Genomic DNA, 24,928 nt, shown 5'->3' with positions numbered 1-24,928 from the left:
TTTTATTGTATTTATTCTTATCAGCGCATACCCGCGCAACGTCAATATATGTGTGACATGAGGCACAACATCGCTGTCTCACCCGCCTTGTCCTCTTTGTTCTGTAGCGCTACGCTGTTTATTGACAAAAATTCCTATACCAAGTATACGACGTATGAAATGGAATATACGTACTCTCTGTTACAATTTCTGTATGAAGTGTGTTGTCGAATTGTCTGTCTTGTCCATAAATATAATTATAGCTCCATTTCACTAGCATTATAAAAAAACTTCCTTTCCGATCCAAAAATACGTGAAAATATTGACAACCAGTCGGTAGGTTGCCCAACATCTATTTAATGCCTGATATTTTTCGATCGCAGGCGCCTCTGCGAGCCTTTGTCAGGAAGCATGGAACCCAGCATGATCGATGCATTGGCTGTGCTCGTCTTCGGCTGCTGCTGGCATGACATGAGGGAGAGAAGTGACATCTGGTGTGCCCTCGATGCGCTCGGCATCATTATCGAGGTGCTCCGGGCCGAGATCACAAGGTGGAAGCGCGTCAGAAGCTTTGAGTTGCGCTGAGAAGTATGTCCACGTTTGCAAAACTAGGCATTTACTTTAAGTGAAGCTGAAATCTGGGCGAGTTCGTGTGAATTCATACTGGGAAACAGCGCAATAAAGGCGGGACAAGGACGAGACAAGCGCTGACTATCAAGTGGATCTATTAAAGGACGGTAAGGAAAAGGAACGGTAAAGTAAAGGTACGGTAAGGGTTGCTCGGTATATATTTGCCTTACCGTCCTTTAATAAACCCAGTTGATAGCCAGCGCTAGTCTCGTCCTTGTCAAGCCTTTGCTGGGCTGTTCACCAGTATAATAGACGTTTACTTGCGTGTTTTGATATTTTAGAGAGGGGTCTACTCTTAGCACTGCAACTCCGAAGGTCCTGAGCTTTGAGTATAGAGAGGCGCTGATTGGTGATGTGAACCATTACAAATCATTGGGTATGGAAAGTATGCCATATTTCACAATGGCGGTGCAGTGGTTAGAGCACTCGACACTGTGCCCAAGTGATGCAGGATCGAATCCCGACCTCGGCGGCCGCTTTTCGCTGGAGGCGAAAAGCAAGGCGCCCGTGTGCTGTGCGATGTCAGTGCACGTTAAAGAACCCCAGGTGGTCGAAATTTCCGGAGTCCTCCACTACGGCGTCTCTAATAGCCTGTGTCGCTTTGGGACGCTAAACCTCACAAACCAAAGCAAACCTTTGTCCTAATGGCGGCAATTTTGGGGGGCACGAAGAGCGGCGAAGAACTGCACTCTTGTCTAATTGGCATATCGTTATTTTTCTGGCTTGCACTCGTGAAGCTGTGCTCAGCAAAATGGCATCCATGACGTCACTTGAATACCACTTAACAACGTTCTTAATGCGCACGGGCGCTATAAGGGATATAAACGTTGTGCCCGCCTAATGAACTGCAACACTTAGGATTCCCTAACGTGCAATTCGCAGAGCTCATGCGAGATTCTCTATGTTGCTTTCCTCGAAACACGGCTGCCATCGCTCGGATCGAACCTGCGAAATTGCCATCGGCAGTCAAACGCCAAAGCCACTCTTAAGTACACCGGGCGACGAGGGCGAGAGAATGGTATCCTCCTACAGTCGTCTTTGAAAAGCTGCGAACCAATGTTGAAGCAAAAAGCAAGAAAATTAAAATTAAAATAATCACATGCATCGGTCCCCATGATTCATGAAAAAACGTTTCTTAAACGTTTCGCTCTGTCATTATTCAACTTGAATTACTAAGACCGAACAAGTGAAGCATGTATTTCAAAAAACCATGACATGATCAGCAAAGCGTGTCTATGTCGATTTGGGACCCCACGCGCTGAGGAGACAATGCAAATGGCAAGAACAAATCATCATCTCTCAGGTCCGCAAAGTATCGGCAGTGCAGCCACTAATGTGTGATTGATTACTACACTATGCAGATAGCAAAAGTTGTCTGATCAAAACTAGGCCGTGTAAAGGTCAGTAGTGCGCGCTTTAAAGTGACTAACATATGGAAACCATAATTATTATGTAGAATACAGAATAACGACAAGCAGTTATGAGCACATTATAGATGCAGTTACTGTCTCACACTCACTTCGTACGCAAGGAGCCTTATGAAAAATGCAGTGCTGCGGCGAAGGGTTATAAAGAGGGTGAAGAAGGCGTCGACACTGTGTGGACTTCCTGATAAGTTAAAATTACGCGATGTTCGTCAACAGGGACTAGCGTAGCCCTGCAAGCAGGGGCCTTCCCACTTCTCCTCCGCGGATGCGTACCCTCCTCGTTCTGGATTCGATTTGCTTCTGTGCAGTTCCGCTACATCAGCATCAAGCCAAGCGGATTTCAGTATGATTCACGATTTTTCATTGCTTTATTTAATACCGTGCTTTATGTTTCCGTTTCCAGGGCATGAACATTACCCTCATAAACTAGTGCTAACTAATCATTATCGTGCTCAATAAAGCCATTTTCCCCATGTCTACAATTAAGAGGCCAGTAAATATGCCAGGTTGAAGTTGGTGGTTTTTAAACTATATTTTCATTGCCTCACTGTTCAGAGTTAAGCTTCAGATGCAGTGCTATGTCTCGAGAAACAGAGATTAAGCTACAATGAAGGCTCCTACTACAGCAAAACTGGTGGTAGTACTGTGAGATTTACTTATTTGCAGATATACTAAAAGATGATACCATTCACACTTGGAATAGATTTACAAAATTCACTAGCTTAAAAAAGTGGTCTGACGATATACAGTCAATCAGTGTATCCTAAGCTATAGGCAAGCATAAAAACGGGTTCAAGATTAGCACGTGAGCCACCAAATAAACAGCGAGACACATTAATGAAACGCTGCACATTGAGTTCGAGACTGATGTCGCAAAAGTGGGTATAATTGTCTGTTTGAGACCCAGGTGCATGCTCTATGTCACCTAGAAAGTGCTCAAGGAATATGTATTAGACATGTATAAGGCAGCTATTTATTTTTAGTTCCTAACATAAGGAGTGCGTGCATGTTGCTGCCAGTGTATAATTTAGCAAATATAAGTATAACGTGTTATACATTTGTTGATAAACTAATTCGAGCATATATGTCATGAAAAGTTCGGAATTATTGGCCACAGAACCCACGTGACACTTAACGGGTGTAGGCTCAATGGAAGACGAGCAGGTTTGTTAAAGCGCTCGCCAGGCGCTGTACCATTAGAACCCTACCCGATAAGCGTTTCGTCTAGCGCGGCAGATGGTACACTCCCTGCATTGTTATGATATTTTATCTTCCGCTTTGTGTTCAGATACACATTATTTCCTGAAAGGCTAAGGCGTCGGGTAAGGCCTGGCTTTGTGTTGAAATTCCAGGGGTTGTGAAGCAAATTATTTATATTTGCTTTTTTCCCGAGCTTCTGGCTATACAGAACAACCTTGCAGCCTTATGAAAAGCTTTTTGCTTCACGCTACTCGAGGCGTTTTCGACTGTTAACGTCATTACAATGCGGTTGTCAAGGTGCTGCCACTGAATTTCGTATTACGTTATAGTATCGAAAGCCTCATTTTTCAACAGTCAAGACTCCGCCAGCACATATTTGCAGCGAATATATTTTCCTCGCCGTATTGCACGAGCCAGGCTACGAAAGCTTATCGATTTGACTCATTTGCTTTCAGATGGCTCCAGGCTACCTTATGGAGTTACAGATGTGACATGCGAACCCCACTTGTGGTTTTGCTTTCTCGTGAATTCATCTATAATAGCCATTCATCACGTCCCCCCATTCTTATTTAGCACCTCCCATTTTCGCACCATATCTTCATTTATCCTTTGGTCGGCAGTACCCTCACTTCAGTGTCCGTCTCGCATTTTTCTACATTGCTGTCAGGCCACACCAAAGTGGTCGCCAGTTCCAAACCCTGCCCTGCCCGCGTGGGACTAACCGAGAGCCACGCCTCTGGTCAGCAGCGGCTGGTGAACTTTGCCGAAGAGATCGCCGTCAGCCATGGAATCATGGACTTAGTACCAGTTATACTAGCGAGGGATTTTTTTACATCTTACATCTTTATAGCTTTTAATCTTCTCATAGCCTTAATATTTAACAGCTTTTTTTATATGATGGGTTAAGACAAAGAGCGTGCTTTAAAATGATGATTTTCAAGATGCATTTGGTGTTCAAATACCGAGGTAGCAGAATCAAAGAGGAACTTGATTTTTTTAAAGCACATGCAAATTACCTCGTGGCCCCGTTCATTTCTCAGTTTTTGATGATGACTCCGTATAAATCATCGACAGCAGTGAATCCTGGATCCGATCGATAGAAGAACCCTACGTGGCTTTGTGGAGGAAAAGTATAGAAACCAACCTTTCTCACTGTTCTGAAAGTTACACTTTATTTATTTTTTTTCGCTTCTGATTTAATTTCAACGTTCTCCAAGCTAAACTTTATTCGTCTTGTTGAGGAACCTCTAACCTTTCGACAGCGGGAGGAAAAGCATGGTGTATTACAAGACCTATCGCGCTTCGCCACTGCTGCTGCTGCTACGAAGGCACACGTTTATATATTTCAAGCAAGGCGTTCTTGTACAGGTGCTAGATCATGGTTACGTGTTTGTAGATTTCAAAAGCTAAACTTTCCTTGGCCTACATAGGTGCGCTAGTTAGGTCAAGGAAAGTTAGGACCGTTAGGAAAGTTAGGATTATAGGACCATTCAACGCTTGCCCATGGGCTATATTGGTTATTTCGATGGTTGCATGCTTGCGGGGACATCACAGCGCCGCTCATGCGAAGACGCTCCAAATGCCAAGGGATGTACTGAAGGCTCAGAATAAAATTGCAGTTATCATTGAATACAACAGTATAGCACTCTTGAATTTTGATTTGCTCTCGAACTTGGCCGCTTCGGCAGCGGTCACATTTAAGTACGGATGGCTTTCGGAAACCCTTTTAAGCAGGGATTTATTTTCAACCCGCCCTCAAGATAAGAAATCTCAAGTGGTTCAAATAATGCCGGGTTTCCCAAAACGATTTTCAGTTCTGTGTCGCTATATGCTCATTTCAACCGGAGTCTCTACAGGATTTTATCTGCCGTCAAAGGCTAAGGTTTTGATGTACAGACCGAGGAAACCAGAAATTGTGCACCTATTTATGCTGCCCAGATTTTATGCATCATGCTAAAAATGTGTGCTCGGTCGTCGAGATATAACAATATATTTCTAATATGAGTCACATGCCCCTTTGAACAGGGAAACCACACTAACCACACTTTTACTAAACGGCGAAGTCAATGTGCCAATTGTCACAAACCTAGCTAATATATCCATGAAAACGTCAACGTCACAGCAGGCTGCCACGAATTGTCTGGGCATGCACTGAGACGTTGAGAAACGTCGAGAGCATTGAATGTAAGTTTATCACGACATGTGGCGTTCGTATGTTGGCGAGAAGTATACGGTATGGCAGTCCTCTGCCGTCCTTGATGCAAAGCTCAACAACAAAATTTAGAATCATATGACAGATCTTATTATCACTGTTTTGTCAGAGTACCTTATCATCACGTGTCTGAGCATCTTGCTGCAGAGACTGTGGTCGTTCAGACATGTACGTCAGCTATGGCGAGCAACAAGCGGTCCGCACAGTCGACGCGTTTTAGTTTTGTAGCATTGTGATTTTAGTCCTGCCTCTAATCAACATTTGAACGGTTCTGAAGCGTGACTTCTGTGAATTTGGCGTGCATGGAGGATTTTGAAGGCATTAAACTCCAACGAAAGCAGCAGAAATAAGAAGGTAGAGATAAGAAAATTAAAAAGTAATAAAAATAAATAAAGCTGCACTGATCCTCTTTCCACTGGCGACATCATGTGCTATTTTCAAAACGCACGAATTTCAGGCGAGGTAAAAACGACGTTATGAAGAAGACAGCTTGCACAGAGTGTGAGTGCAGTGACCTGAACACTTTTTAAAAAGATCGACAACGTGTGCGGCATCTTGAAACGGTTGTGAGACGCCACCGTGCTTCAGAATTTTCCAAGGCACACCTTACATCAAATCCAGCAGCAGCTGCACACAATACTCGACCCACGCTCGAACCTCAACCCTTGACCTTTTCTTGATAGGAAAGAAAAGGAGTGCGAACTACGTTTTATAGAGGTATTGTTCCCAAGCTTAGACGCACGTACAAGAAAACACGACATTGACTAGCGCCCTGTGTTGTCGCCTATGTGTCTGCGTAGATGCCGCTATAAAATAAAATTATCAGCCCAGTACCAACTCGGCCAACTTAATGCAAAAAGAAAGGTAGTGAGAGGCAATAATTTACAGATGACGCATTGTTACCCTTGCCGCAGCTATCGTCTCAGAACGCGGCACGAAATGCATCTGCTACCTAATGCGATTCAGGAAGTAGCAGAATGGTGCTGTGGCTACAACCTCACGTCCGTACAGGTGAACGTAATTTTCAGTTCGGTTTAGTCGTTCAGTCGTGTCCGACTCTTCGTGACCCTATGGACCATGTCACGCCACGCTTTCCGGTCTCTCACTATCTTCCTAACATCACATAACTTCATCTGCAGTGCCTCGAGGATGCCATCTAACCAACGCCTTCGCTGCCTACCCCTTCTCCGGCGACCCTCAACCTTTCCCAACATCAAATCTTTCTCCAGCGACTCCTCTCTTCTCATCAGATGACCAAAGCAGCTGAGCTTTAACTTTAGAATTTGACCCTCCAATGAGCAGTCAGGGTTTATGGTCGACAATATCGACTGATTTGATCTTCTGGCAGTCCAAGGAACTCTCAAGAGTCTTCGCCAGCACCACAATTCAAACGCGTCAATTCTTCGGCGGTCAGCTTTTTCACAGTCCAACTGTCGCATCCATACATCACAACTGGAAAGACCATAGCACGAGTTATACGGATCTTGGTTGGCAGACTAATGTCTCTGCTCTTTACTAGGCGGTCAAGGCTAACCATTGCTCTCTTTCCCAGAAGCAGGCGTCTCCTAATTTCATGGCTGCAGTCTCCTTCCGAGGTAATCTTGGAGCCCAAGAACAGAAAATCTGTCACGTAATTTACTCAATTTACTCAAGAATAACCCTTCGGTGGTATACAAAGACTAGACCCGCCCTAATGACTCAGTGATTAAGATGCTCTGCTACTGAAACTGAGTACCCTGGTTCGAACTTCACAGCGGTGGTCACGTTTCTGTGGACACGAAACGGAGAGGAGGAGGAGGAGGAAAAACTTTATTTAGCCCTATATTACTTGGCGGTTTTTGGACGTCTTCAGAGATGTCTGCTTGTTGAATCCACAAGAGCCTTCTCCGTTGACTTCGTCCACTTTTGGACAATGGTCGTTTGCCCTCAGTCCAGGGCTCCGCTGGCTACTGCCGCCCGTTGGGCTCGCTGTACCAGACCTTGCTGGTCTTCGCAGCAGTCGCTGGACAGCAGAGTCTCCCATTGCTCCGCTCTCGGGTTTCGAATTTTGGGGACCACATCCATGTTTTGACAGGCCCATGTGATGTGATATAGTGTTAGTTTTTCATCGCAGCACGGACATCTTTCAGCGTATATGGTAGGGTGCATTTTGTTTAGTATGTGTAGGTTTGGGTATGAACCCGTCTGTAATTGTCTCCACATGACAGCTTCCTCTCTGGTGAGAGAACTGTGCGGTGGGGGATATCGCATTCTTATTCCTCTATAGTTTTCTAGTATGGCCGAGTATGCCTTGGGTGCTGGCAAAAGTTCCGCGGACCCGTCGGATGCTCGGAAAGTAGTGTATGCTCGAGCTATCCTGTCAGCCTCTTGGTTCCCTGCCACCCTCGTGTGCCCTGGTACCCACATAATTTTGTGTCTGGTCTTGCTTTCTTCGTGGTTTTTAATTCTGTCGCTCGCTTTGAGGAGTATACGGAGCGCGTGACGACCAATCCTACCATTCGTGAAATTTCGACAGGCTGTTTGAGAGTCCGTGAGTATCGTTAGCGACCGCCTAGCTCTATAGCCCTCCGCCACTGCTAGAGCAATGGCTACTTCCTCGGCCTCTGCTACTGTGCTGTGTCGGATAGAGGCGCTGGTCACTTCGCGTAGAGACGAATAGGCGTCCATGGCGTTCGATGTCAGTACACGATAAATATCCCAGGTAGTAAAAATTATTCCGGTGCCCTCCACTATACGACACCTTTTTCTCCCTTTCCTCTTTCAGCCCCTCCTTCCTTTCGCCTATTACTGTGTGGGTCAGGTGTCTGCGCAGAAAGTCGACAGGCACTCCGCCTTCTTTTCCTGTCAACAAATGTACAGTTTGCATTTATGTGCGAAAACCCGCTATTTGACCACGAAACAAATCCTGCCTTCATCACGACTAACACTGTTCAGAGCCCGCAGTGGTGGTTTGGTTCAGTGAATAATTAATTAGACAGCTTAGCCATAGGACGCGGGATCGATTGCAGCGACCGAATTACGACGAAAGCCAAACGCAAAACTCCCGTATACGACGCTATGTTGGTGCATGTTAAAGAACTGGAGGTAGTAATATTGGATGTCTCCGCTATCAGGCGCGTTTTACAGACAATGTCCCTTTTGGGCGTTATGCCTCGTATGTGTCGCATAAAGCCATTCTATTTAAATCATCATTTACTGTGAGCCGTGCAGATCATAGAACACAGCAGGGACATAGCGTGCCTCATAGAAGAAGCATTCAGAGGAGGCTTTCTTAAGGGATTCTATGTTGTTGCAGTTTGTATTATTTCCACCATTCATCTCCATTCAGCACTTAGCGCTATCTCATTTCCGTCCGTAGTTAAATATTGCGTAACTGTATGAAGAAATATAAAGCTCTAATTATGGAAAAATTCAGATTCCCGTGATGATTATCGTTGGGGACGCGTCTTGTTCGCTACAAAATTTCACGTATAAAGTACTTCCCGCGCCCATACCAACCATTCGCAATGGCCGCATGCTGATGTACGGAACACTGCAAGTTTTCTAGATATAATTTTAGCGTTCAGCACTGGGATATTCATGGTGGCTTCAGTGCAAACATAAGGCATTCTTCTTCTAGATTTGCTTGGCTTCCATGAGGAAGAGGGGGAGGGGGGGGGGCAATGAGTAGTTTTTTCTACATTTTCCGCACGTCCGGCAAATATTTCCACATGATGTAAAGCGCCTCAACCCGGAGTTTGTATAGATATCTACCTTACTGTACATGCTGTTTGCATGTAGTCTCTTAGTCCTCACGCGTGGTAAGTGGCATAAGGCTCAGAAGGAAAATTACATATAAACTATGTAAAACTTCACGAATGTCAGGTCTATTGAGAGTCGACGCAACATGTAAACTACTCACAAACTTCTCGGCATTAAAAGTACGCATTTCCCCCTGATCTTCGTTTATACCTAGCACAATGTACTCTATGAGTTTTCTTTCGTCGTTTCGCGATTACTCACGAGAGTTAGTCCTCGGGGATTAAGTTAGGCTATTTAACAGAGTAACTGCATAATGAGGCAGGCATTTAAAAATTCCAAGGACTAAATGTTAAGTCCTCGTACCAAGCAGATGAATAAAGGGATGAGTAAAGATTTAATTTCCCATTATCAACCTAAATGACGTTTGTGCTGATTGTAAAATGGCATATTTTGTGCGAACGTGTAAGGGCCCCATGTTTAGAAGCCAAACAGGCCTCTTTGGCATCCGTTGAAGCTGGTCGCTTTGAGGCCCTAGAGCTTAGAGCCGAGCAGATGGAGGAGCCAGTGGCAGCCCTCCCAAACATATTTATGACTGCGGTTCGCGAATCCTCAAAGGACTCTCGGACAATATGTTCAAATGAACAATATGTTCAGGTCCGCATTTGAGCAAATGCTTCACATCAGCAGTGCGGCTCAGGTCACGCTGACTCTGTCAAGGCGATACAGCCCTTTGTAAGCTTCTAAATAAAAAAAAAATACTGTCCGCTGCGAACCCCGCAGCTAAAGCGTTAAGCAGCTCCCCGCCAGGCAGCGGACGAAAGAAGTTCTGGCCTGATGGACGCTGCATTGGTGCAGCCCCAGCTGTGCCCGCCCCCGGACTGTGTACCCTGCTCCATAAAGACAAAAAATGTCATATGACTGGCACAGCTTCACAGACAGCTTACAAGTAGAACAATTTCTAGAACATTCAATAGAAGCCAAATTAGGATTTAGATTTTGATATTAAGGTTGCTCTGGCTAAACTGCACCGAGGTACGGCACCGGTCAGGTGCGAACACAAGTGAAACTGTCGGCGAAGCTCTCGACTCGACCTACCTTTATTTGATAGAGTAGCATAAATCAGATCTGGGGTGGGTGTGCACTCTATCTCGAATGGAAAACATCGCATGTAACTTTCATCCCCAGAGCACGTGAGGAAGTGAATACAGAAAACCTGAGACCCATCCCGATTACTTCGTGTGTGGGAGAGCTCATGAGGACGATCTTACGGAGTCGTCCCTCTCCACACATGGAAGGTAACGGCCTCTTTACAGACACTAATTTCACATTTCGCACGGTCATGTCTGCACTGCATGTCCTCCTCCGACTGCACAGAGACAAAATATGACCCACAGCCATGCAACCCAATTACAGGGTCATCCTTGTCTTGGATCATAAGGGTGTATTTTAAAATGATAAACATGATAGCATACTGCCTAACCTGACCACCACTGACTCTGCAGCCGAAGTACTGGCCTATTTCAGAAACTTTCGGAGCATCACTAACTTCTCCGGATGGAGGATGAAGATGATGGACCGTACGCTACGGTTACAGATGGGAACCACAGGAGACGGTGTTGTCACAGCTCTTTTTAAACATCGCCAGGATGTACCTCCCTGACCATTTTTCTCAAATAATATTACAATATGGAGCACCGAAGAAAGCCTTGGTAAGATGGAGGACCGCCTTCAGCAGGCAGCCTCCATAGTTGATGCGTATGCGGCCAACTGTGGTTTCCAATGCACTCCCGCAAAATTACAGCGCCTGCATGTCAGGGCAAATCCCAAGGACAATACACCTCTACACATCTTTCTGTCAGGCGGTCCTGTCAGAGACGTCGCAGGGCTCCTGATCCTGGGTATGTTCATAAATAACAGACTTAGGCTGGACTCTAGCGAAACTCAAGAGCGTACGCGAACAGGCAGCGTACATAATCCACCGCGGTTTCAACAAGTGGGGCCTTCTGCGGGGCAGGGACGCGCTACTGCTCGCCCATGTCTTCGTGACCAGCCGGATCCTATACGCCATGCCATACCTCGCACAACCAAACAAGAAGACGAGCGCATTAACGTCATCATCAGGAAGGCGACAAAGAGTGTTCTGGACCTCCCGATGGCTACCTCTAATGCCAAACTAAAAGGGCTGCGGTGCTGAACTCCTATGAAGAGTTGTGAAGAGCACACATTATTTCGATTCCTGTTTGCAACCGTGGGTGTTTAGCACCACAATTGCCGATCTAATAAATTGTCTCTTTTTAGAGACGATTACAAGGACAAAATTTAGAGGTGAAATGACGTCGCTATGAAGAGCTTTCTCCACGTGGCTTGATTTTGCACCTTTGAAAGGGCAATGAAGGAGTGCCTTTCGACTGTTGCTAGTCGTCGGTTGCAGTAATCTTTGGCCTTGCAAATCAGTTTCGAAAAGTTAGTTTTTAAAATATTGATGTAAATAAAATGTTAGGAAATGAGTTTTTCGAACACGCGACTTAAGCAAAACCAGTTAATGACGTGACTTGTAATGTCATAATACATTTCGCATTTGTGTAGACAGGCCTTACTTGTTCATAAATGGGCCAAAACCAGCTCATATGTGTTTTGTTCCTTAAAGCGCGCACCAAAAGCCAGCAAATGGAAAATTTCGAGTTTTCTTCTGTTGTGACAGGGTATTTATCTCAGACATTAAGCACGAACGATCAGAATATATACGAACCCGACGCAAACGTTTCGTTAATGTCTATAGATATCGCACAAGTTAAACAAGCTATAAAGCTTTTTTTACCAGTAACATAACAGTTTTACTAAATCTAGAAAATACGCATGATAAAATGACATTCGTCTTTGCAGAGAAAACCGTTCGTTTTTGCAGAAACAAATTTTCAGGAATGCACTTACGTCTGCTTAGAAGCATTGCAAAAGTATTACGAGTTCTATCACGCCACCTGGTGGACTCGGCCGACACTACTCCAGCGGACCTCGGCCGCACTCGGCCGAATGGCATACGTGTATGGCATATTTACCAAGGTTAAATAAAAGTGCGGCGCAGATGTAACTTCATGAATACGACGATGAGCACTGCTCAGCGCGATATGTATCGCAGTTGCAACCGGATGAAATGGCGATGTGGTGCATTTGCACGAGGCGGGGCCGCCGGGGGCGCTAGTACGGCGCTGTCGAAGCAAGGCCTGGGAAGTGGATCTGTTCGTTCTGTCATGGTTTTGAAACCCAGTCGTGGCAATGATTTTATTCTTTTGTCCACTGCCATGTCCCTGCCCCACATAACATAAGAAATGCTTTATAATTAAAATAATTTGAAGATAACGGCACGAGCATCGATGATAGCGGCAATAGACAGTGATTGCTCCTCTTTTCTTCCTTTACGTCGACAAAAGCCGCAAAGAATGAAGGGTAAGGCTCAGGGCAATTCGGGGCCCCCCTCCCCGTCATGGCCATGTCACTTGTGCTTGTCCAGCAAGAGGGCGCACTTAGTGTCCGAGTTGACGTCAACGGGACGCGGCTGCTAGGACACGTGGTGATGTGTCGCCCTAAATTTTATTTGTAGGTTATAGAGGCTACAGAGAGCTTTAAAATTAATATATTAACAGCAAAGACCGCGTTTATTGTTTCATTGCATTGAAATGTGGGGATAATATTTTTGAGGGTTCCTTTTGGCTCTCTTCCTTTGTTCCTTTGGTTCCTTTGTGGCTCAACTGACCAACTGGCCAACTGACCTACTAACCAACCTAACAACTGAGTGAACATGTGACAGACACACTGACTCGGTCAATGTCTGATCTATCGAGCCACTGAATAACTTTCGGACCAATTTGTGATCAATTCTCCTCCCTCTTATTATCCCTAAAACTCTTGACATTAGAGCGTAAGCGACGAGCTCGAGAGGGAAACTTTCAGACACATGAGGAAGGCGCTGTTGTGGATGTCTTTGCGCTGCTTTTAACTTTTAGGGGAAAGCGAACCAGTTTTGAAGTGGTGAAGAGTGCTTTCCACTTCATACAGCCCGGCACATCGAGACGGTGAGATGGACTATTAAACTGTTATAGGTTTCAATTTTTTACGTTTTTGCTCGGTGGTGGTATCAACTGAGAACGACATCCGTTAGCAGCTACGCTGCCAAAAAATCATATTGTTTCATAATATCGCTTCTGCTATGTCTCTTCCTTGATCACTCAGTAGTTTACTCAAGAGTAATTCCTAGATTTCTAGACTCCTAAGAATCCTAGACTCGGAGATTAGTAAGACTCCACACATGCCAGCTTTCAGCTCAGACCACTTTGAATTTTTGTCTTGTCTTTGCTCTCGGCACGTTTCAGACGTTGATGATCAATTTTCGAGACAACGCGGCGGGAATCATTGTGAGGATTTTTATGCCGCAAACCCATCTCTGCGCTGAACACATTTGCCGCGTCGCCTTTACAGACGAAGCCCACAGTGAAAGAGAACAAGAAACATGTCTGGAGAGGCTACGACTACAGAAGAACACCACGAGGAAGTTTTTTCACCCCGAAAAACCGACAGTCAAAGGTAGCGGGGCAAACTGCCACTTTTGTTTTCGTTATTCTGTGTATTTTTTAAAACGCTGTATATCATATGTGCTGTCGGTGCTCTGCTTATAGTTCTCAAATTACATTTCATAGAAGGTTTGAATGAACTGATTTTATGAGCGCGAATATTTTTACTATGTCGCAGGTCCGCACCGTATCGGCGACTACGAAGTCACTGCAACCTTCTATGCGACATATTTAGCTAGTGAAACCAACCTTCTCTAGGCTGCTGCAGTCATGGCATCGCTTTTTCGAAACCATTTTCTAGTGTTAGAAATGAAACAGGTGGATCTGGTCTACGTTGCTGAACTGACATTTTTACCAAGCTACTGTTGACGTTTGATCAAAAGACCCACGTCTTGATTTCACCGTGTCGGAGTAGCCAAACAACCCAACTTCATCTCATTAATATGGCAATAGCAAGCGCCAACGGTGTTGTGTCCAAGTGGTTGAATGGAAAGTAATGACACCCTAAAGAAGCTACTATTCGCTGTTCCTTGATCCCACATGTTCGTCACTATAGCCAAGAAAAGATTATGATGATTTATGCCCGCGTTTCATTTCCAGGCGTTGCATTTTGGTGGCATAAACTTAGCCCCTAGCATTGTATGCCCGCATTGCCTTTTAAACACCCATATGGTTTTTCTTAGACATCATTTCGCTGCTTTGCGTGGCAATGCGGTCGCGTTAGAAATATCATCGGGAAAAGACATAGCATCTGTCACAACATTTCTACATTAGCTCAAGGGAAGGGATTTCACCAGATTTCGAGGGACAACAATAGGTCTCGATGTATCTTCAATGCGTCGTTGTCTCCACCCCTGCGCACTTTCAAGAAAATAATCTAACCACCAGCTACAGAGCTATAAGAGATTTCCGAGCGTGTGTAGATAGAAGTATGAGGGGTTCGCGAAAATAACCATGAAAGAGTTACAAAAAACTTGGTGAAAGTGCACCAGTAGCATCTAAGGCTACTTTACTGCCAAGACGTAATGTAATTAGCCGCCCTTGTGAATTTTTGCTCCCAAACTACATCGGTGACGGGAAAACGAAATGTATTTTGTGTCTCACTGCACTATTTGCTCATGGTTTTTCACTAGTTTAATCTATCAGTCAATTTTTTTATGATAACCTGTAGATACTGCGCGCATAGTACATATTCAGCTTCATATAGCACGCCCTAACTGCAAACCAAATAGTGCCAGTGGAGCTACCTTGCTCGTACCTGCAAAATAGAGCTCCCTAGCCTCGAATATTTTGCCTAATTATTAAAATTGGTAGCGTTTAAAAAAAAAAGTTGTTTTGTCATAGCGTCGTAAGCGGCCTCTTTTCCAGGTAGCCTAGCTTGTAAGTAACTTCTAACATAGTCTCACTTCTCATTACCTCGCAGCAACTCATGTGAACTACTTTAAGTGGAGGTATCAGAAAGTAATTGCGTTCTTCCTTACAGGCGGAAATGGGACTGGATGCAGGTGTTCCACTGGGTCTTCGTGGTGTTCGGGGTGGCTTACGCCCTGTGGCGCCTTTCTGTATGCGAAGAAAGTAAGCTCAAGCGGCAAGTTGTTGTTAATGGTCTACTGTCTAATACTCAGAAGAAGGCAACACAAACTATGCAGACAGCGTGTGTGCTTATTTCATTTTTGTCTCTAGAAGAAACCTTTGCGTTTATTACCCTAGAGAAACACTTATATATTACGGTCCACCTCCGATATGGGTTACTGCTCCGCGAATTAGATATATTGCCCAAGGCGATGTGTACTGCCAGAAACTAAACATAGCGACGTTCATCCTGTCGCAATATATTGCGGAATTTCCGCAGCTAAGGGCTCGAACGACAACTTTTTTTCTGTGGCAAGGGCCGCGTTTTTACGAGAACAGGTTTCTCATTAGCTATTGCGTTAAAAACATCACTTCCCTTTGCGTGTTCTGTCCACGCTGGTGCTTTGTACTCGATTAATTAATTATGGTTATGTTTCTGCCTCTATTATCTTCACATACTGAGTAGCATGCCCTCCTGAAATACATTTTTATGAAAGAGCAGCTAACATAGATATATCAAACCACTTTAACTTAGGTATATGAGTGTTCCTGTGAGGCCTAGCGACCGCGTGTCTAACTAGGGGCTCAGGGGTCCTGGTAGGTTTCAATATCACTCTCTCGCATAAAAGGCCGATCCTGACTTGGTAGCGGCTGCCGACTCGGCCATGAAATGAGCACTTGCGACGCACTACAACCCAGGGACCAGTCAACATATGTTCATGCCACCTGTCACCTGTCATCGGTCAAAGCCATGGCCATGAACTTTACAGTGTCATGTATAGTGATGATTAGCTTAGTGGCTACCATTTTAGCACTCGGGTGACAAATCTAAGCTGCACAAACGCAGCCTGCTATTCATGTTATATTTTTCATCCTAATCATTGTTAATTGTGCCGAATTCATTTTGTCATGCATTATCTTCACATCGCGAGTAAATATGATCCCGGCCTTTGTAGTCATAGTCACTCGAAGGAAGTCGTGAGTGAGAAAGCTAGGCTCGTTAGCTGCCATGCAACACTCCATATACGTACGAAAACCGGAATACGGAAATCGGCATTATCTGTGGTGCTACTTTCGTGCTTTAAGCTAACAGAGGCAATGAGCACGTCATGCTGATATGACAAGAACATTTAACAGCCACGGTATTTTTAATGCTGTCATATTTACCTCTTGATGTGACTTAAATGGGTCATGACACTAATTTTGGAATATAAACTGTTTCTTGCACCTTATTCCTGATGTGCCAAGCAACTGGACCTCAAAGTTTTAGCTCCATCGGAGCTGACGGTATACTTAAAACTAGTATTTTTGTTTCTTCGTGTACTGCTTGCTTATCTGGCAACCGGAGTAGCCGGTGAAAACATACAGTCGTGAGCAAAAGTGGTATACAACACTCAGCCGGTGACCATGCCCGGGAAAATTGCATTGAAATGTCATCTAGCGACAGCGTCAGGGACAGTGATAGCGACACATGCATGTGCATAAAATGGGGCACCGCCACTATTGCCTTAATCTCACATATCTGTTGCTAGAAAAGGTTGGCATGCAGTTTTCTGGAGATCCGTCACCGGCTGAGTGTTGTATACTACTTTTGCTCACGACTGTACACTGACACCGCCGCGTCGTCTGCTGCAGATTCTGCGCACGAGCAGCATCAACCGCGGTTACGCAAAGCCGCGGTATGCCGATGTGGCAGTCAAAACAGCAGTCATGCATTTACTCGCAGCTGCCACGAATTGAGTTTTTCGATCCCTGTTACCGCTTTTAACCTAGGCTACAGCGGCAACTGCGGGCGAGATTCAGGACAACGTCGGCACCCGAATGCGCAAGTTATATCTGCTGACCCACTCAGAAAACGTACAGGGCCATCAAAAGTTCTAAGGCCACAGGCTCTGCTTCTGAGAAGTATAATCAGGCCACTATGACGACCCCAAGACTCAAAATGTCTGTGGAGGATAGAAGAGGCAATATTCTAACCTCTGAAAGATCAAAAAACAGCGCGGCTACTTGGGACAAACAGAGAAGGGAGAATAACGGACAAGCGCTGACTAACAACTGAAGTTTATTCGAAAAAAGCACAGGTAATATACACTTTTTTTCTTCAAGAACCAGGACGCATGCGCTCCCAAACAAGCATCAGTCTAATCATGGGAATCCAAATATACAATCTCAGTGTCATGCAGAAGCACCGATGGCGTGCTCACGCAACTATCCCCTTTTTTATGGATGTGATAGGCTTCCGATAACTCCCTGGTTAGTTGATCCTTATGCCTGTAGATTACATTAGTGTTGTTAAAAAGAGGTGTGCATAGTTTTTTATCAGGATATCTCTGATCATTATTTAAAGGGCAGTCCCTGTAGTGCAGGGCAAGGTTCGAAGATGGGGCATTTTTCAAAGATGCCTTATGTTGGCGTAGCCGGGTGTTGATACATTTACCTGTTTGGCCTATATACCTCATTCCGCAAGAAAATTCTATGTCATACACCACGCCTTCAGCACATGGTACGAACTTAACCTGGTGGTTTATTTTACACGACCTCCTCTCGCTTTTTTGTTGATTCTTCATTCTTCTGTCCACTATGGCACATATCTTGGCAAGTTTTTTGGGGGCTGAAAATACTACATCAACACCATATCTTGATCCTATGTTCCTTAACCTATGCGACAACCGGTGTACGTACGGGATGACTGCGTACTTCTTTCTACTGCCCTGCTCCTGTGGCTGAGATCTATCCACCGACTTTAGTTTTCTTAAAATTTTTTTACAGGCAAGTGAGATTACCTGATCCGGATATGCCGCCAATCTTAATCTGTCAATCTGGTGTCCAAAACTACTAATCATTTCATGCTCACACGATTTTGAAAGGGCAGACCCCAAGCACGCGACAGCTATACCACATTTTACCAATTTTGAGTGGGCTGATTTGTAACCAAGTAACGGCTTCTCCGAACGCTGCCGGAAAGCCCAGCATACATGATCTAACTTTAATACTAACCTTAAATCTAAAAATTGCAACTCCTTGGCGCTCGGTACCTCAAAAGTAAACTTCAAACCCTGCCCGCAACTATCAAAGACCCTCAAAATTTCACCAACCTGCCCCATTAAGTCCCCCTGCACAAAAATTAAATAATCATCAACATACCTAAAAACCTGTTTTACACCTACCCCCAAGCTACTTTTTATTGCCCTATCCACATAGCAAAGAAAAATATTACTTAGTACGGGTGCTACTTTTGAACCAATGCACACCCCCGCTTTTTGAGCATACAGTGCACCCTCCCATTCCACAAAAGTCGACTGCAAATAAAACATTAACAGTTCCAAAAAAGATTCAACAGACACCCCACAAGCCGAAATAAACTCTTCTTCATCATTATCAATCGTTATACAATTTCTAACATACTGCAGGAGCCTATCCTGAGGAAGAGAATAAAACAAATCTTGGACGTCAATGCTGAACATTCCACTTGAACCAGGGTTATGACACTGCAAATACTCTACAATGGCCACTGAATTAGAAACCCTGAATTAGAAACCCTGTCATAACCCTGGTTCAAGTGGAATGTTCAGCATTGACGTCCAAGATTTGTTTTATTCTCTTCCTCAGGATAGGCTCCTGCAGTATGTTAGAAATTGTATAACGATTGATAATGATGAAGAAGAGTTTATTTCGGCTTGTGGGGTGTCTGTTGAATCTTTTTTGGAACTGTTAATGTTTTATTTGCAGTCGACTTTTGTGGAATGGGAGGGTGCACTGTATGCTCAAAAAGCGGGGGTGTGCATTGGTTCAAAAGTAGCACCCGTACTAAGTAATATTTTTCTTTGCTATGTGGATAGGGCAATAAAAAGTAGCTTGGGGGTAGGTGTAAAACAGGTTTTTAGGTATGTTGATGATTATTTAATTTTTGTGCAGGGGGACTTAATGGGGCAGGTTGGTGAAATTTTGAGGGTCTTTGATAGTTGCGGGCAGGGTTTGAAGTTTACTTTTGAGGTACCGAGCGCCAAGGAGTTGCAATTTTTAGATTTAAGGTTAGTATTAAAGTTAGATCATGTATGCTGGGCTTTCCGGCAGCGTTCGGAGAAGCCGTTACTTAGTTACAAATCAGCCCACTCAAAATTGGTAAAATGTGGTATAGCTGTCGCGTGCTTGGGGTCTGCCCTTTCAAAATCGTGTGAGCATGAAATGATTAGTAGTTTTGGACACCAGATTGACAGATTAAGATTGGCGGCATATCCGGATCAGGTAATCTCACTTGCCTGTAAAAAAATTTTAAGAAAACTAAAGTCGGTGGATAGATCTCAGCCACAGGAGCAGGGCAGTAGAAAGAAGTACGCAGTCATCCCGTACGTACACCGGTTGTCGCATAGGTTAAGGAACATAGGATCAAGATATGGTGTTGATGTAGTATTTTCAGCCCCCAAAAAACTTGCCAAGATATGTGCCATAGTGGACAGAAGAATGAAGAATCAACAAAAAAGCGAGAGGAGGTCGTGTAAAATAAACCACCAGGTTAAGTTCGTACCATGTGCTGAAGGCGTGGTGTATGACATAGAATTTTCTTGCGGAATGAGGTATATAGGCCAAACAGGTAAATGTATCAACACCCGGCTACGCCAACATAAGGCATCTTTGAAAAATGCCCCATCTTCGAACCTTGCCCTGCACTACAGGGACTGCCCTTTAAATAATGATCAGAGATATCCTGATAAAAAACTATGCACACCTCTTTTTAACAACACTAATGTAATCTACAGGCATAAGGATCAACTAACCAGGGAGTTATCGGAAGCCTATCACATCCATAAAAAAGGGGATAGTTGCGTGAGCACGCCATCGGTGCTTCTGCATGACACTGAGATTGTATATTTGGATTCCCATGATTAGACTGATGCTTGTTTGGGAGCGCATGCGTCCTGGTTCTTGAAGAAAAAAAGTGTATATTACCTGTGCTTTTTTCGAATAAACTTCAGTTGTTAGTCAGCGCTTGTCCGTTATTCTCCCTTCTCTGTTTGTCCCAAGTAGCCGCGCTGTTTTTTGATCTTGCAATGCACCAACTAGCTCAGATTTCCGTTCTTCTAACCTCTGATATAACTGATATTGTTAATGGGATCGTAAGTGCCAGAATATGCCAGCCAGAAGGAGACTGTTTGGTCTGGGAAATTTTGACCCCCACTGTACATATTGCACACTGAAAACACGTCTCAAAAACAACAAATAAATTGCATAGAGTGCCGTCCGATGGCGTTTTCGTGCAATTACGAGTACCAGTCGACAGCGCGGTGGTGGTGGTGAAAATGTTTATCAAAAAGATACAACATGGAGGTTGCTTTATGGTCAGGCTTAGTGCCCTTCCCCTCACAAACACTAGGTGGTGTCCCTGGGGTCCTGTGGCTGTTTGTGTCTGTTTTGGTAAGATTGTGTCTGTTTTGGTATAGCTGAGTAATTTGTCTGAAAGTGTAGGCTGGTGTGAATTCTTCTTCTGAGGAGGAGGGGGACGAGGTTGCCCGGCTAGAAAGCGGGGGCGGCGGAATCTGCTGCCTCGTTTCCACGTAGCCCCGAGTGAGCCGGAGCCCAGACTATGTAGCGGCGGGATGGACTTTCCACGTACAAGCTGTTTTTCAGTAGTCGTAAGGCCAGGTCCGAGCTTTTTTTTTTTTAGTAGCCGGTAGGCCAGGTACGGGACCCAGCCCTGTTGAAAGTTCCTACACGCCCCTCGCGAGTCCGTTATGATTGTTTTGGAATCAGAGTGTGCTGCTGTTAACGCGATGGCGACGTCCTCTGCCTGTGTTACGTTTCGGATTTTAAATGTTAGCCCGTTCACTATTTTGGATTCGTGGATCACTGCCGCCGTGCACAACCAGCTTTGGTGCGGGCCGGACGCGTCCATATAGTAGGCTCCGGGTTTCCCTTCGTGGTGGTGAGCTAAGGCCTCTACCCTGGCCAAGCGCCTACCCTCGTGGTCGTCCTTGGACGTGTTAGTGGGAAGTTACGTGCAAGGCGTATTGCCATTCCTGGAGAAGTAGCTTGTTCCTCGCTTACAGTCGTGTGTTGTATGAGTAGACGGATTAAAAGGCGATGCCCCAACGGTTTCTGCGATAATCGCGTGTATTGGCTTGTAAGGTGGGCTTCTCTCAGCTCCTAGGACGAGTTCGTCATACCCAGACCTTGTAGTCTCAGGTTCGACGTGGTTATAGGGAGGTTGAGGGCCTTCTTCGCTATTTTGCGCGTGATCACCTCTAGGATGTTCTCGTCGTGTTTCATGAGGTAGAGATAAGGGGTCTAGCACAGAATTCTGCCTGTTACAAAGGCATTGGCCAATCGTAGAACATCTTTGCCTCTCAGTACCCCTTTCTTGTTTCAGACTCTGCAGACCATTCGGCCGACCTGGTCTCCCACATTTTTTAGCTTCTCGAGCGTGGTCGTCGCTAGATTACGCTGGTGAATGAAAAGACCCAGGACTCTAATTCCCTCTCTCTCGGGTATCGGTTCTGATTCTAGTCGCAATTCCATCTTGTCTGTGCATTTTTTGGAGGGACGAATATGGGCGAATTCGGATTTTTTTCGGTGAGCAATGAAGGCCTCATTTTTTCGCGTACTCATTCACAACGGTGGTTGTCTCCTGCAAGCTGGCCTCCATTTGTTCCAGAGAGCCCTGCGTGACCCATATGGAGATGTCGTCTGCGTACAGCGCGTGCTGCACACCCGAGACTTTCTCCAGGTGGACCGGGAGAATCTTCATTGCCATGTTGAAAAGCAGAGGGTATAGCACCGCTCCCTGTGGTGTTCTTCTCGTGCCACAGCGAAGCCGTGTCGGTATAGGGTGTGGTGCGCTACATCGAGGAACCCAATACTCCGTCTCGTCTTAGCCGCATCGTTTACGCTGCTCGTTGTCGGGCTAACGTCTTACCCCTGCCGCATTATGAAAGTAGAAACAAAGCTCATGAGGCTTACAGCACCGGATGCCGCAAGCTTACAGCAACGGTGAAGCCCGCGAGGGCGACGGACTACGGTGCTCTGGCACACTGCTTCTCCCTAATCGTCGCTAGGCCTACGTTGCTTTCCATCGAAGCCACAGCGGACGGTGCTTTGTAATTAATGATTGAGGCATTTTAGTAAAAGGGCCATTTGGTCATGAAACTTCCGCCCAACCCCACTGTTTTGTAGCGAATGAAATTATTTTCGGCCAAGCTTTAGCATCGGAGCTAGAGTGTAAGAAAGCGGGAACCGCACAGGCGGAAACTGCTATTGCGAGTGAGCAAAAACTCCCATCGTAAGGGTCAGCATTTCTCAAGAATAATACATTTTTTTATTCTTTCCTTCCTCTAGCTAATATTATTACGACATTTTCCGACATGGGCGCAAGGATCTGCCATGTCTCTGACGCGGACTGCTTCCGGCAGGCGCGACGGGCATGGCCGGCGCGGCGTTGTTTACGATTGTAGGGTCAGTGATGCCATGGATGATGGCGGCGGTCACGCTGAAGGTGGATGTGTGGACAAGAACAAAATCGTACTTCACTACAGCCTGGTACTGTTTTCACAAACATACTGAGTACTCTCATTGGGAGCCATGCTGATCTTTGAGCAAGCGCGAACACAGTACAGCTTATCGGCAGCTTATCGGCGCCGTTACAGCAGCAGCGATTGTTTCAACATGGCGACTGTTGTCGGTGAGAGATGCTTCGCCGTCTCCACTTCAGTCACTTACTTGGAAATAAAAAATGCGTTCAGGGCGCTCAAATTTCGGAAATAAAGATAAGGTCCAGTATAATCTGCCAAACTACAAAAGTGTACTATATTAGATGACCATGATATGACCCCTTTAAACGACCCATAACTATTTGCTCGCAGGTGCATTTCTCGTCAAACAACTTCCCCGATCCTTCGAACCTAGTCGATATGGGTTTCAACGAAAGCAAGTAAGTATTTATGCATATCATCAGAAAACTGAAATCGGAAACAGCGAAGTGCTAAATTTGTGACTGACAAGGATTTCGCCGTATCTAAGCATCATAAATCTTTTAAAGCGTCTTTCGTATCATCGTCTGAAAACGGAGCACCAGTATTTGAAAGCACTTTCGCTAGCTTAAATTGTACATAAACGAACAATTTTCCCGTATCTGTAGCTACGCGTAACAATGCGCCGCCATGCGCTGTTGCCATGATGTCGCATGTCATTTCAATGTCTCGTTCATTCACTCCACAGGACAACACGCACCACGGGTGGAGAACCACGCGGGATTTTACCACGGAGAATTGGAAGTTGTTACTGCTGCACCCTGTGCTGGGAAGAATAACCGCTTATTTTTCGCCGTCGGTAAGTACTCAGCTCTTTCTTCTAACTGATCACTTTTCCAGTGGCTAGCCCATTTATTTTCCCTTATCTAAGCTTCTCTGCATGGCATTCGGCAGCAAAGGTGGCGCTTTTTGTTGGAGATTGAAGTCTGCCAAAGGTTAAGATTCTTACCTACAGAGGAGTTTAAATGTGATGATATCAGAACACTGTGCTATCGAAAGCACACACCAAAACATGTTTAAAAACCAGGCATAGAAACTGTAATAGACGACGACATAAAGGCTGGGCAGTAATCTATAAGCAGTATTCTATGATTTAATGCGTAACTAGTCTTAAATTCACTGCCACCTCCTTAATATTGGGAAAATATGAACGTAATACCATTTTAAAGCAAAATATGTGTGGTACATTGTTTATGCCTTTTCGCAGTATATAACATGCTTTATAGACTATTGACGCGCAGAAGGGAGCAATCATTAACGACTCTCTCTCTCTCTCTTCATATATATATATATATATATATATATATATATATATATATATATATATATATATCGTTACGTGGCGGCAAGCGATGACAGCAGGAGAACAGAGGACAGAAAGAAGATGCTAGATGGTCGGTCGTGAGACGACGTTTAATGCATCTGAACGGGGCTATCGCGCGCGCTCCTGCCCACGCCACTGCCCTCTTCTTCCTCCTTCGTCCGTAACATGACCCGGGGCCACCGAATGATCCCCCCGATAGTAGACGAGGAAGTTTACCGATGATGATTCCATGGCATGATGATGGGCGTGTCTAGATGCTTGAAAAATAGGAACTAGTAAGAATAGAACGGCTTGCCGGTACGATGTCTGATGCATGGATGATCTGCCTCTCCTGGAGCTGTCAACCATCAGTCACCAGAGTTCACGGGACCGATGGCTCGACGTCACGTCGGGCAGCATGGGCGGGGGTTGTGTGTTCGTGTCCATTGGTTCCTTCGGGTCATTCGGGTCTTTCGGGTCCTTCGTCTCGGTTCTGATTGGTCTGCCTGTTCTCCTTGTCTTCAGGTCCGGGCTGGGGGCTGGGCGGAGGTAGTTGGTCAGGTCTGGGCTTGAAGGGCTGGGGCGAAGCTGCTCGGCGATGTCCCTGGGCTCTCGGTTGATGGTCCCGGCTTACAGATGGCGTCGATGCTTCAAGGCGAGGATGGGGATGACGTACGCCGCACCTCCAAACAAATGTTACGTGGCGGCAAGCGATGACAAAAGGAGAACAGAGGACAGAAAGAAGATGCTCGATGGTCGTGAGATGACGTTTAATGAAT

The 24,928-nt window shown here is 45.3% G+C and overlaps 1 protein-coding gene across 3 annotated transcripts in view; it reads left to right on the top strand.

Annotated features, from left to right (window-relative positions):
• Positions 1-433: 433 nt before the first annotated feature.
• The window catches only part of LOC146175802 (protein-cysteine N-palmitoyltransferase HHAT-like), a 42,676-nt gene continuing 18,181 nt past the window's right edge, over positions 434-24,928 (top strand). For 2 of the 3 annotated variants that reach the window (XM_084582162.1, XM_084582160.1), the window contains exons 1-5: positions 2,184-2,379; positions 13,663-13,767; positions 15,238-15,329; positions 23,180-23,247; positions 23,535-23,645. In XM_084582162.1, coding sequence (XP_084438288.1) covers positions 13,694-13,767; positions 15,238-15,329; positions 23,180-23,247; positions 23,535-23,645 — 345 coding nt within the window. In that variant the 5' untranslated portion in view covers positions 2,184-2,379; positions 13,663-13,693. Of the gene's footprint in view, positions 568-2,183; positions 2,380-13,662; positions 13,768-15,237; positions 15,330-23,179; positions 23,248-23,534; positions 23,646-24,928 lie in introns of those variants that run through there. The other variant, XM_084582161.1, reaches the window with a different exon arrangement.

This window comes from Amblyomma maculatum, chromosome 10 (genome assembly GCF_055883805.1).
Source record: "Amblyomma maculatum isolate TAMU_Amacu chromosome 10, ASM5588380v1, whole genome shotgun sequence".
Taxonomy (NCBI): Eukaryota; Metazoa; Arthropoda; class Arachnida; order Ixodida; family Ixodidae; genus Amblyomma; species Amblyomma maculatum.
Note: the sequence above shows the minus strand (reverse complement) of the source record. Positions and strands in the feature narration are given on the sequence as shown.